The sequence below is a fragment of the Ichthyophthirius multifiliis genome (genome assembly GCF_000220395.1).
Source record: "Ichthyophthirius multifiliis unplaced genomic scaffold scaff_1120509249958, whole genome shotgun sequence".
NCBI classification, from domain to species: domain Eukaryota; phylum Ciliophora; class Oligohymenophorea; order Hymenostomatida; genus Ichthyophthirius; species Ichthyophthirius multifiliis.
In genome coordinates this window covers 29,477-43,560 of record NW_004087118.1, presented here as the reverse complement: position 1 = coordinate 43,560, position 14,084 = coordinate 29,477, and the positions used below count along the sequence as shown (strand labels likewise).

General features: G+C 13.7%; 1 protein-coding gene across 1 annotated transcript, besides 32 other annotated features; it reads right to left on the bottom strand. All coding sequences in view use genetic code 6, as the record gives it.

Annotated features, from left to right (window-relative positions):
- Positions 1 to 33: 33 nt before the first annotated feature.
- Positions 34 to 96: a microsatellite.
- Positions 97 to 142: 46 nt separating this feature from the next.
- Positions 143 to 203: a microsatellite.
- A 1,028-nt stretch (positions 204 to 1,231) lies between these two features.
- Positions 1,232 to 1,279: a microsatellite.
- A 72-nt stretch (positions 1,280 to 1,351) lies between these two features.
- Positions 1,352 to 1,430: a microsatellite.
- Positions 1,431 to 1,918: 488 nt separating this feature from the next.
- Positions 1,919 to 1,957: a microsatellite.
- Positions 1,958 to 2,605: 648 nt separating this feature from the next.
- Positions 2,606 to 2,658: a microsatellite.
- Positions 2,659 to 2,836: 178 nt separating this feature from the next.
- Positions 2,837 to 3,173: a microsatellite.
- Positions 2,837 to 3,177: a microsatellite.
- Positions 2,887 to 3,177: a microsatellite.
- A 64-nt stretch (positions 3,178 to 3,241) lies between these two features.
- Positions 3,242 to 3,297: a microsatellite.
- Positions 3,298 to 4,468: 1,171 nt separating this feature from the next.
- Positions 4,469 to 4,532: a microsatellite.
- Positions 4,480 to 4,545: a microsatellite.
- A 485-nt stretch (positions 4,546 to 5,030) lies between these two features.
- IMG5_044760 (kinesin motor domain protein) lies at positions 5,031 to 5,536 on the bottom strand (the record flags this gene model as incomplete). Its single annotated transcript, XM_004037636.1, has 2 exons — positions 5,031 to 5,259; positions 5,446 to 5,536. Coding segments are annotated over 2 exons (320 nt in total), but the record flags the coding sequence as incomplete, so codon positions are not given.
- Positions 5,537 to 5,601: 65 nt separating this feature from the next.
- Positions 5,602 to 5,665: a microsatellite.
- A 420-nt stretch (positions 5,666 to 6,085) lies between these two features.
- Positions 6,086 to 6,111: a microsatellite.
- Positions 6,112 to 6,460: 349 nt separating this feature from the next.
- Positions 6,461 to 6,514: a microsatellite.
- Positions 6,467 to 6,514: a microsatellite.
- A 582-nt stretch (positions 6,515 to 7,096) lies between these two features.
- Positions 7,097 to 7,131: a microsatellite.
- A 1,552-nt stretch (positions 7,132 to 8,683) lies between these two features.
- Positions 8,684 to 8,708: a microsatellite.
- Positions 8,709 to 9,018: 310 nt separating this feature from the next.
- Positions 9,019 to 9,048: a microsatellite.
- A 46-nt stretch (positions 9,049 to 9,094) lies between these two features.
- Positions 9,095 to 9,141: a microsatellite.
- A 31-nt stretch (positions 9,142 to 9,172) lies between these two features.
- Positions 9,173 to 9,203: a microsatellite.
- Positions 9,204 to 9,705: 502 nt separating this feature from the next.
- Positions 9,706 to 9,746: a microsatellite.
- Positions 9,708 to 9,741: a microsatellite.
- A 32-nt stretch (positions 9,747 to 9,778) lies between the features above and the next one.
- Positions 9,779 to 9,843: a microsatellite.
- Positions 9,779 to 9,845: a microsatellite.
- A 563-nt stretch (positions 9,846 to 10,408) lies between these two features.
- Positions 10,409 to 10,465: a microsatellite.
- A 27-nt stretch (positions 10,466 to 10,492) lies between these two features.
- Positions 10,493 to 10,545: a microsatellite.
- A 41-nt stretch (positions 10,546 to 10,586) lies between these two features.
- Positions 10,587 to 10,623: a microsatellite.
- A 798-nt stretch (positions 10,624 to 11,421) lies between these two features.
- Positions 11,422 to 11,495: a microsatellite.
- Positions 11,496 to 11,544: 49 nt separating this feature from the next.
- Positions 11,545 to 11,593: a microsatellite.
- Positions 11,594 to 11,655: 62 nt separating this feature from the next.
- Positions 11,656 to 11,705: a microsatellite.
- Positions 11,706 to 13,987: 2,282 nt separating this feature from the next.
- Positions 13,988 to 14,058: a microsatellite.
- Between the last annotated feature and the right edge of the window lie 26 nt (positions 14,059 to 14,084).

The window sequence follows — 14,084 nt, the reverse complement described above, 5'->3', positions numbered from 1 at the left end:
AAAAATGAGTATAAATGTTAAACTAGCTTTAAAAAATATATAAATTTATAAATATATAAATATATAAATATATAAATATATAATTATATATATATAACTTTTATTCTATTTTTTCTTTAAAATATTTTTATATTTATTTATATTATTTAATTTTTTTTAATTTTACTTTAATATTTTACTAAATTTTTATTAAATTTTTATTATAAAAAATATTTACTTTTTATTATTTTAAATTTGTCTTTTTTATTAAACTTTTATTTAAATTTGTTATAATTTATTGTTTTATTACATTTTTTTATATAATAAATTTTTTTTTATGAGTTTTTATTAAATTTTCTTTCACTTTTTTATTTAATTAAACTTTTATTTATATTTATATAAATATATATTTTAATATTTTCTTTTCTGATAAATTATAAATACATATTTTTAAAATAAGTATTAATTATTATTTCTTTTATTATTTGAGTTAATTAAAAGTTAATTGTTAGAATTTTACTTTTATTTTTAAGTAGTAAATTTTTATTGTATTTTATTTATATAATTATAATAAATAAAATCCCTATATTTTGATTAAAAAAATATCTATTTACTCGTTTAATTTAAAAAAATATATAATAAATATTAACGTTATTTTGATTTTGAATATTATTTTTAAACTAATATTTTGTTCATATACTTTTTGCTTTGGATTTTATTCAATTCATTAGAATATTTAGCATTAAAATATTATATATTATTTTTAACAAAATTTTAAATTCGAATTTAATTTTTTAATAAAAATTTAATAAAGGTTATTTTTAGAATTTTATGCTTTATTTACTTAATAGTTTTATTGTTTTTTAAAAACTTAATCGAGTTAATTATAAATTAATTTATTATTATTATAAAATACATTTTATATGTTGCATTTATTTATTTTTATTTATACTTTAATAATATGCTAATTATATTTCTATTTGTTTTGTTATTAAATAATACCAAGTTAATATTAAAATTGTTTAAAAATAGTAATCTTATAGTCCAACAAAAATTTAAACATTTATTTGGATACTTTTTTTTTGATTCATTCTTTAATATATATTAAATTTATATATTATTAGAAAAAAATTTTTTATTCTATTTTTCTATACGTTGAAAAATTTTTATTAATTATATTTACTTAATGAAATAGTATTTAAAATTAAATAAAAAAAAAAAAAAAAAATTATATTTTTTCGAAATTTTTGATAATTAAAAAAAAATGAAAAATAAATTAAAAAGAAATTCATAAAATAAAAAAATAAGTTAAATGCAGAATTTATTAAATGAATCTATTGATTAAAATGAGCATGTAATTATAATAAAAATAATATATATATATAAAAATATATATTTATGTATATATATATATATATATATATATATATTTATATATATATATATATATAGCTCAGAAATAGAGTTATAGAATTAGAAGCATTATTAGTTGCAGCATAAGAAGAAATTGAGAAAAGAGACATTGTAATAGAAGAGTTAATATAAAATTAATACAATTAAGGTAATTAAGATATAATTACTTAATAAATAATTTTTTTTTTTACAATAAGATTAAAACAATTAATAAGACTTGAATAAACTAATAAATGGTATTATAATTAATAAATGAAAAAAAAGATAGAATAAATTAAATTTCTTTAAATAAAATAAAATTTGTATTGTTGAATAAATATAGAATTAAAAATTTCTTTTAGTTAATTTGCTATAATCAATAAGAAAAATATGTTATAAAATTTAGAAGTTTAAATAATAAAATATGTGCTATATATATATATATATATTTTACATGTAAATTTTCTATTTTTTTACATAAATATAAAAATTCTTTTATAAATAATAATTGATACACTTATTTTTTAATTATTAGAATATATATACAATATAATATTTCAATAAATATATAAATATATTAATAAATTTTTTATTTTTATTTTAGCTAAATTTTAATTATATATAAATTATATTTATAAAAAATTATATACTTTTTTCATTAAAATAAATAATTTTTAATTTCTTCTATAAAATAACATTAGATACATTTCTATAAATTTTTAATAGTAAAGACTCTTGTTAATTATTTATTAAATTTATTATAATGATTTTAATTTATTTTTTAATTAATAATAATATTCTTAATAATCTTAATAATTATTTTATAAATCATTTTAATTACTTAGTATTATTTATATTGATTAAAGAACGCTTAAACTTTTATTTTCTGAACAAATATAATTTATATTTTTAATATTTTCTTAATGTTTTATAATTTCTAAAGTATTTAATAAATTTTTTAATATCAAAATAATTTTTTTATTAAATTTATAATTATATTATGTTATCAAAATTATGTTTGAATTGAATATTTTAAAATGATAATCTTAAAATTTCTAAATTTAAAATTATTAAAACTTGAATTTTTATTCTTTTAATTATAATCTAATAAATAATTTTTTTAAAAAAATTTTAGTAAAATACATAAATTTATATTAAAATATAATATTTATGAAAAAAAATAAAAAAATATTATATAATATCAAATTAATAAGAAAAATATTATAAAAATAAAATATATATATATATATTTATATATATATATATATATATATATATATATGTATACTTTAATACATATATTTAACATTATTTTTTTTTAAATTTTATACACTTATATTGTAATCATATTTTACTAATATATTTAATTTTTTTATTTTTATTTATAAAAATTATATATATATATTTTCAAAATTCTATAATATCTTAGAAAAAGCTACAAAAAGTTTTTTTGTTTATTTCTTCGTTTTAATCTTATTCTTAATTTTAATTTAATTTTTATTTTTATTTTTATTTTTAATCCTAATCTTAATTTTAATCTTAGTTTTAATGATAATCTTAATTTTTTTTTTATTATTAATTTTAATATTTAATTTAATCTTAAATTTTATATTTATTTTAATCTTAATCTTAATTTATTACTTATTTATTATCTAAATATTAATTTTTATTTTAATCTTAATCTTAATCTTAATCTTAATCTTAATCTTAATCTTAATCTTAATCTTAATCTTAATCTTAATCTTAATCTTAATCTTAATCTTAATCTTAATCTTAATCTTAATCTTAATCTTAATCTTAATCTTAGTATATATTTTCTTAACATTCAAGTTCATTTTAAATAGATTCTATATCAACTTATATTTATATATCATTTTCATAAAGTATATTTTTTTCATTTTCAAAAAGCATTATTTTTTCATTTTCCTATTAATTTTTATTTTAGTAGAAAAATTTCAGTTTTTCATCACTAAACATTTGATATTATTCAGGTATTTTAACAAATGAATTTATATAATTTTTCTGTCCAGAAAAAAAACTTAAAATAGACTTATTATTATTATTTTAGTGTTCAGAAAGTATTTTTGCTTGTTATTTTTCCCTTAAATATTACTTGTTTTTGATACTTTCGAGCTGGTTTTTCATCATTGTAAAGTCTAAGAGTGAGTTTTACATACTTTAGTAATAAGAATAGTTCTTTTTGTTTCTTTGGCCTATAATTGAGATTAAATGTACTCTTTTTGTGATTTTATTTCCTATATAATGAAGTTATGTTTGAATTCTAGGTCACTTTTAGCCTTTTAAATACGTTATTTTTCATTTTTGAGCTTACGAAGTTCTATTTAGAAGAGATTTGAAATATTTTTAGCATTTTCTTATAGAAAAAAATTAGAACTAGGTTATTTAGAGAATTAAAATAATGAAAGATTTGATATTTTTTGTTGCGAGATTTTAAGTTCTTCAATAAGTTATGAAATTCTTTTTTTTTAAAGGAAAATTTACTCAGTAAGTATTTAATTTAATTTTTTTTATTAAGAAATTTCTTCTTCATTTGATTGGCATTTTTGACAAATATTTTATGAATTTTTGTTTTTTTTTAAATTATAAAATTATGAAATTTCTTCATATTAATTTTATAATTTTTTTAGGTTTTTTTCCAATAAAAATATTTCGTCAGTTTTCTGTTTGCATATATCAGATTTAAAATTAAAATTTTATAAAAGTTCAGTGTTTTCTAATTATAATTAACTTATATTATAAAGACTTTTTTATAAATCTAATAATATCTAGTCTTTTTAAGATTGTATTTGTCCGTTTTTTTTCTATAAAGTCTAAATTTACTCAATTAGTAATTTGTTCTCATCATCTTTAGTTTATATAGAATCTATTTTAATGTTTATTATTTATTAATATTCTTCTATTTTTTCCATTAGTTTCTCGTTTTAGATTTAAAAAATTGATAGTTATTATATTTTTTCATTTTTTTTCTATTCTTTATATTATTCTTCTTCTTTTAGTTATTAAAGAAATTCTTCATGTTTTTTTTCTAATTGGTTTATTATTATGTTTAATTTTTCTATTTCTTCTTCTTTTTAAATATTATAATTATTATTATTATTATTATTATTATTATTATTATTATTATTATTATTATTATTATTCTTTTCTTATTCTATTTATTCATCTTATTCTTATTCTTATTCTTCATCTTCTACTTCTACTTTTTTTCTAAAAAATCCTCGTTTTCATCTTCTTTTTTGCCTAAAATTTATATATATTCTTCCTTTAAATCTTCATCTTAAATTTTTCCTATTAAATCGTAAAAAACACGTTTTATTTTTTATATTTCTCTTTCTTTTTCTCCTAAAAGTGCTTATAATTCCTCCTAACTTCTTTTTATTGAAATACTTTGTACCTTATTTTTTATCATTTTAGCCCTCTAAGCGAAATAAAGTGTACCTAAAGTATCATTTTCATATTCTTTTTTCATAGAAGCTGTACAAATTAAAGTAGTTTTCGAATTTCCTCCTAAAGCATCTTTTAATATTCTTGTTAATTTGGAGTTTCTGAAATTAGCGTATTCTCCTTTACTAAGACTTACTATACAATGCTATAGGTAGGATAATGATTTATTAATATTTTTAGTTTCTTCCTTTGACTATCCTGTAGTTTAGGCATGATCTAATTTTTCTGAACCTGCTAAATCTACAAGATTCAACTTACTTAATTTAAATATACCATTAGTGAGTTTTTATTCTAAAAAAATAGTAAAAATTGTATGTGATCGACTACTTCTTTCATTCATCTTTGTTTATGTGACAGATTTATTTTATGTTCCTATGGATAACCAGTGTAATATTTCTTCCGGTTCTTTTATTATTTTCTCCTCTAAATCTTCAATTATCCAACCCTGGAATTTATGTTCGCGAAGTTTTAAAGAAATCTATTCTTTTTTAGATAATAAATCATATATATTCTCGTTATATATTTCTATATATGAGCATTTTAATATATATTAAGAACCATCTTTTATTATTCCTTTATTTATTCCATCAAATATTGTTATTATACTACGAGGCATTATACCGTATAATTCTTTTATTTCGTTAGGTATTTAATTTGTATTCTTTATTATCGTTTATGTAACTATTTCAGGACCAAGCATAGTATATGTTTTACCACTGGATGTTTAACCATATGTAAATATAGTGCTATTATATCCTTAGAGACTATATATAAATATATATATATATATATATATATATATATATATATATATATATATATATATATACAATTATATTTATTTTTTATTTTTATATTTTACAATTTTAATATAGATTATTTTGCGTAGTTTTCGTATATTTGCTTTTATGATAGATTTTAGGTTACGCCGTCGAAATTAAATACTTTTTGGCCTTTGTTTTGGATTTTTATTTGGACTGATTGTTGCTCTTCGTTTATTAGCCAGTCACTTTCCTTATTATTTTTATGATGATTATATATATATTTAATTTTTACTTGATTTATGTTTTTTTCTTGTTTGAATCTTACAACTACTGTAATTGATTCTTCTTATGACTATTTTTTAATGTCCATTTTTTTATAATATTTATATATATATATATTTTTTTTTTATATTTTTAAAAAAAAATTAAAAGTTAAGCAATTCTATTATAAATTTAAAATTAAAATTGGAGGTTTTTTTTAACTAATATTATATTATATATTATATTATATTTGTTTGTTTATTTATAAAAATAAATCAAAAGTAAAAAGCTTATAATATCTTTAAATAAAATGAATACAAATCGAGTTTATGATTTTTCTAAGGGCCTTAAAAATATAAATTCAGCTATTTTGAATGGATATTTATCAAATATACAATATTCTAAAGCTTTAAGCTACCGTGGATGACTTGTATTTCATCTAGTATATAATATAGTGCTGAAGTTTATTTAATATATTTTTTGATATAGAAATGTTTTTTTTTTATTTTTTTTAAAGGCAAATATAAATAAATATTATTTTACAAAAAGAACGGATAATCAGATATTTTTTTAAAAATAAAATAGTTACGTAATGAATGTTTTTAGTTTGTTTTTTTTTTAAGTAATTTTTTTTTTTTTTAGGTTTGTTTTTTATTATTATTTTTCTTTTAAAATCAATTATGTAATTATATATAATGAGTTTTAATAAACTATATCTTTTTTTATTAATATATAATATATTTATTTATAATTTTTTAAAGAAAGAAGTATTTTAATTTTTTTTTTTAAAATAAAATTAAATAGGGATATAAATAAAATATAAAGGAAAAAATAAATTTACTAAATTAATTAATTGAGTAATAAAAAAAAGTTATTTATGAAAATTTATTTTAATATCAGAATAATTTAAAATAAAAATATACATATATATATATAATTACATATATTAAACATTTTCAATATAATTTATGATATTATTTATAATTTAAGTAATATTAGTTTTATAAAATATTTTAATTAATTATTATTAATATATATATTATTTTTTAATATATTACTTTAAAAATATTAATACATATGTATATATAAATAGAATTATTTTTATATAATTTTTTATTATTTTGTAATTACATATATAAATAGTAAAAAAAAATTAATGTATATAATATAAAATTTTATTTAATAATGTAAAAATCATAATAAAATATAAATATTTTAAATATTATTAAGTAATTAAATAATAAAATATAAAAATAATATAATTTAAAAAAGATTAATAATATTTAAAAATTAAATATATAAAATATAAAAGTTTATTATTTTTAAATAATTATTAATAAATTTATGAAAAATTAAAAGATAATCTGTATTTAAAAAATAATATAACTAATTTATTTAATTAATAAAAAAGAAAAAAATAATTAATAAAATATATATATATAATTATACTAATATTAAATACTTAATTAAAATGATATATCAATTGAAATATTATAAGAATTTATAAATATATATATAAAAAAATAATATAAAAATTATAAAATTAATAATTTTATTATTTTTTTTTATATTTATATAATAAATTTATGAAATAAAAAGAAATATAAATTATAATATAATAAAATTTTTCTTATATATTAAAAAAAATTACCTTTTAAGCTTTTTGTTTCTTTGTTTAATTATATTTATATAATAATGATTTTTTTATACATACATATTAATATATAATTTTTTAAAAAATAAAAAGAAAGAAATTAAAAATATGTTTTTTTTTTGTTAAAAAAAAAAAAAAAAAAAAAAGTTAATAAATAAAAGTTTATAAAATTTTTTTCAAAAATTATTTAACCAAGGATGATTAAGAATATCATAAATTGAAATTCTTCCCTCAGGATAAGGACATATAGTTTTTAAAATAAGATCTTTAAATAATTCCAAGTCTATAATTTAAAATTAACTCTAAAATTATTTCCAGAACAAATTTTAAACTTAAATACTATACAATAATTTATAAAAACAATCCTCTTTATGATAAAATTTCTTCTTTTTTAAATTTAATTCCTAAATTTCACAATAAAACTCATTTTCATGGTCAAAAGGACATTATAAAAAAACCACTTAAAAAAGACTTATTCCAAATGCAAAAATATCAATGTTAAATTCATTAATTTATTCCATATTAAAGTCTTTATTTTCAAAACAATCTACAAACTCAGGTGGAAAATATTTCAAAAGACGTGTTTTATACTTATTTATGCACTCAAGTCTACTTTTTAATTTCTCTACAGGTCTACAAAATCCAAAGTCTGCTAGTTTGAATGTAAATTTACCAAAAATAAATATATTTTCAGGCTTTAAGTCCCCATGGATAACTTGTTTTTCGTCGTGTAGGTAATATAGGGCCTATGAAATTTATTTAAAACATTTTTTTATGTATAAAATATTTTTTTTGCTCTTGTTTTTGAAGGCAAAATCAAATAAATCTTAATTTGCGAAAGGAAGGAAAATTAAGCAGCTTTTTTTGAAAAAAAAACTTCGTTTTTGGTTAATTTTATAATGTTTTTATGATCAAATTTGTTTAATTAATTTATTTCATTTTCTAAATATTTACACTCATCAGAATGATTTTGAGAAAAATGCTTTATTTCCTTTATGACTAACTTTAAAGAATTTTTTTTCCTTTTAGTGTAAATTAATTAAGATATTATTGAATTATTACCACTTTCTATATATTTTAAAGAAATATGCCTTTATTTAAAAAAATCGAGGACTTCTAATGAATGTTAAGTGATTGTTTTTTTATAATTCATATCTTTTTTTAGATATTTTTTTTTTTTTTTTTTTTTTTTTATAAAAAATAATATTAATTTTACTCTCTTAATTTTTTATGTAGAATTATTTAGTATGTTATTATATTAAAATTTATATACTTTTTTTTATTTTTTTAATACCAATTATATATATTTTATTTTTTAAATATATTTTTAAAAATCTGAATTTTTAATAAAATATTAATTTATTGGAAAAAAAAAAAAAATACAATTAGTTTATTTTAATAAAAAAAAAATATATTTTTTTTTTCTTTTTCTTTTTAATATCTATATATATAGTATTTACTAAAAATATAATTATATTAAGTCATCTATACTAAAATATTAGAATTTAAAAATATTTAAAAATATTTAAAAATTATATTTTTTTAATAGAATGATTTAATTAGTAATAAATAATTATAAATTTGTTTATAATAAAAAAGTTTTTATTAACAAAAATATTTTTTATATTATATTGAAAACCTACGAAAAAAATAATAAATATATATATATATATATATATATTTATATAAAACTTAAAATTAAATAATAAAAGAAAATAAAAACATGTAAATGCAATTTATATGAAACAAAAAATAATTATTTTTTATATTAAAAAAAATAAATTTAATTATTTTTTCTATATATATTTAGATATAAAAATATGTTTTTAATAATAAAATATTTCAACATATTTATTTTGTTTCTTCTTGATTTTAAATTAATTTGTAATTATCTATTTATTTAATTTTTTTTAATTTTCTTAATATTAAAAATGCAATTAATCCGACTATTATTAAACCAATAATAAACAATATAACAATTATTTATTTTTTCATCTATATTTCTTAGTCATTTTTTTAGTATGTTTTCATTTTTATTTAAGGGCCTAAACCCATATATAATTGTTTTTATTTTCTATTCAATATTTAATTATTTTTTTAATTTGTTTCTTACATATAGCTTTTTTAATTTTAATTATCTGTGTCTAAACTTTGCTATTCTTAATTAGTTAAATTTTCATGTAAGCATTCTAATAAAATAAATAATAACATAAATATAAAAAATAATAAAAAATTCATTTTATATTATTAAAATTAGTTTTTTTTAATATATAAAAAATAATATATAATTATTAATATATTATAAATAAAAAATAATAATTAATATATAACTATTATTTAATATATTAAAAATATGAAAATATAAATATAATTATAAATTAATAATTTATAATTTTAAATATAAAATATTATATAAATATTTTCATATTTTTCATTATTAAATATTTAATTTTGTTGAAATATATATATATATATATAATATTTATTAATTTTTTAATTTTATTTTAATTTTTTTAGTTAATTTGTTTTATTGGTTTTTTTGTTTACATATTTTTAAAATAATCATAATTGAAATAAATATTATTAACCAAAATTTACTTATTTTGAATGCTTTAATGTATTTATAAATTATTATTTACAATATAAAATTAATTGTTTCAAAAAAACTTGGTTTGTAAGATATACAAAATAAATTTAAAAATGAAAAAATATTTATTTATGTAATTATATAAATACTATAAAAAAAATATTATATACAATAATAAATTAAAAAAAAAATAGATTTTAAATAATTTTGCTGTATATAATTTAGAATTATAATAAAACTTTTCATTATTAAATAAATATAATAATGTATAAAGATTTTATTTAAAATATAATTAATTAAAAATTAATTATTAATAGACAAAAAATAAATGTATTATTAATTGAAAAAAAATAAATGTATTATAAAAATACAATAGAAAGATAAAATTGAATATATATATAAATATATATAAATATATATAAATATATATATATATATAATATTTTTATTTTTGTTATAATTAAATATATTAATATTATTATATTTTTATATTTTATTTTAATTTTTATTTTATTTTTTATAAATTCTATCTCTATATAATTTTTTAAAATTAATTTTTTTTTATCAAAATTATCTAATAAAATTAGAAATATTTATATATTACATATGTTTTTGTTTCCTTATTATTTTATTGCGGTTAATAATAAAAATCTTGAATTTTACTTAGAAACAATTTATAGTTATTAAATATATTATTATTATATTATAAATAATAAGTTTAATTATATAAAAAATAATTATATAATAATTTTGTATTTAATATAATTTTTAATTATTAGAAATCACAAATTTCTGTGTATAATATTTTTGAAAACTAATTTTATTATCTAGTATAAGTATATTATTTTTTATGAGTAAAAAATTAAATGTATTATTTATAATATACATTATTTAACAAATAAAAAATTATAAAAAATGATATTTTTTATATAAATTATAGATTTATTATAATAAATTAAATTAATAATATATAATGTGCTAGAATAAAATAAATATGTTAATAATAATATTAAAATATTATATTAATTAATTATTAATTATCGATATAAAATTTATAAATTTAAATATTATTTTAAATATTCATTATTAAAAATTTGTAATAATTTTTTTTAATTATTAAAAATAAATATTAATAGAAAATATATATTTAATTATTATATTTAAAAAAATCTAAGAAAATTAACTAAAATATTAAAAAAAATATAATATTGTTTTTATTTTTAATAAATTTGATATTAAAACAATAATAAAGAAAAAAAAAATATTGTGAAATAATTTTAGACAATATATAAAGAGAAAGTTAAAATAATAATAAATAAATATATATATATATATATATATATTTATATATATATATATATATATTTATTTATTTTTTTTATATATATATATACATGAAAATTACAAACAATTTATAAAATTAAAATTATATATATATAATATTTATATTACTTTATTTATTTGTATATTTTTTATTTTATTTTTATATTTATCTATGTTAATAGTATATAATAATTATTAAATAATGTTTATAATTTTAAATTGTTATTTATATATTATATTTTTAATGAAATATTATATTTTTAAATAATATTATATTTTTTTAAATTAAATTTATCTTACTTTTTTTTTATATTATTTGTTAATTTTTTAAAATATATTTACGCTATTTGTTTTTTTATTTATCATAAATTTTTGTTATACTTATATTATAAAAAAAAAGTTAATTTATAATTTTTATTTCATAAACTTATGTTTGTAATTTTAATAATATTATTTTTATATTTATTTTATTTTAACAAGTAATAAATATTTTTATAAATAAATAAGATATCTATTTATCTCTCTTTTATTTTACATTTGTTCATATTTTATAATTCTATTTATAAAAATTTAAATATAAAATATTATTTTAGTGTATATTTTCATTTTTTTGAGTAGTTTTTTCATATATATATTATTTATTTAAATTATTTTATTTTATTTTTTTATATTTAAAAGTTTTTGTTTCATTAAATTTATTACTTAGAATATATATATATATATATATAAATTTTATATATTTAATTATTTATTTATATTTTTTTTTATAGAATATATTTTTACTTTTCTTAAAAAATATATATTATGTTCTAAAAAAAATTATTAATATATATATTATATTATGTTTTTTTTTTTTTTAAATAAAATAAGAAAAAATACCAAATATTTATAAAAAATTAAATAAAATAGAAAATTAAAAAATAAATGAATTTAACTTCATAAAGATTATTATACTAAAATACAATAAAATAATCATTTGACTCACTTCTAAATTCTCCTTTAAAATAAAATTAAAGCTTAATTTTTTTAATGATGATACATAATTATCCTATAATATTCCTGATTTTTTATCATAAAATTAATAATGTCCCCATTTAAACCATTAAAAAACATCAAACCGTACTTTTTAAGAAAATGAGGATAAGCTGAGCCCATAACTCCAAAATATGAAAGTAAATAATAACAATTTGCGTCTAAAAAGATCGAATTCGAATTAAGAAAATATTTAAAAAATAAACTAATTTAGCTCTTTTTTATTTTTATTAAATATTTTTTTAATATTGGTTTATTATTTATCCCCTATATGTTTTATTAAGTAGGTTATTTATTAGGAATTGTATGTTTTTTTATAGTAGCAGTGACTACTATGTATAGTCTTCATTTAATACTACTAGTATAGGCTGATTTAGGTAAAAATGAAAATAAAATTCCCATAATGACCGCATAGGATACTGTAGGGAAAGTACTCGGATTAAAAGTATAACATATATATAGAATGTCGAGTATTATTTCTTCTTTTGGGACTTGTTTATCTTATTTGTAATTTTTTTAGAAATTTTTTTGCCTTATGATTATTGAGTATTCTTAAACAAATTATTTCTCACAAGAATAGGCTCATTTAATTGCAGGAATGATCGCTTATGGTATATCTTTGCCTTTATCGACTATTAATAAGGTTTGGGGATTCCAAAAGTTTAACTTTTTGGGACTTTTTTTATCTTCGGTGGCTATTTTAGGGATTTTATATGAAAATTTAAAATATTTATACAATACAGGGATATAACCAGACACTGGAAATATATGGAATATAGAAAATATAGGACCATATATAGGAATTTCAGTTTATAATTTCCAAATTCTAAGCAGTTCTTTATAATTAAGATAAGGAATGAGTGATCCATAGAATTTTAAAAAAGCATTTTATGGAGCATGTAGTTGTGTTTTTGTGATTTTTTGCATTTTCGGTTGTGTTTGTTCGATATCTTTGGGAAAATATGTATAAGATATAATTTTAATGAATCTTAGTTCTTTTAGTTTAATTGGAATTATTTGTAGGGTATTTTATAGTTTTTCAATTATTATAACTTATCCATTGAAGTTCTTTTAAATGGTTAATACTATTGAAAATATTAGCTTTTATAAAGAAAAAGTATTCAATTAGGCTAAATATGATAATTTTGAATATGAAAATATGTATTTTTCATAGTTTAGTTTACTAAAAAAATATCTTCTTAGATATATATTTAGTGCTGTAGTATTTTCCTTTAGTTTAATGTCATAGAAATTAAGCAAAACTATGAGTATTATAGGGTCTTGTGGAGGTATTACTAATAATTTCATATTTCCTATTATTGTATATTTAACACATTTCCAAAATATTAGTTTAGAATTGAAAGTTTTTCATTTTTTCCTTTGTTTTGTTTAAGCTTCATTTGTTGTTTTTGGGATTTATAGTACTTTTTATAAATGATAGATAAAAATTTTGATTATTATGTATAGACTTTTTTTTTTTTTTTACTATTATATATAACTTATTTAATGTTTTTTTATATTTTATTTTATTATATATATATATGTATATATATATATATATATATATATATATATATATATATATATATATATATATATATTATGTATTTTTTTTATTTTTTATATC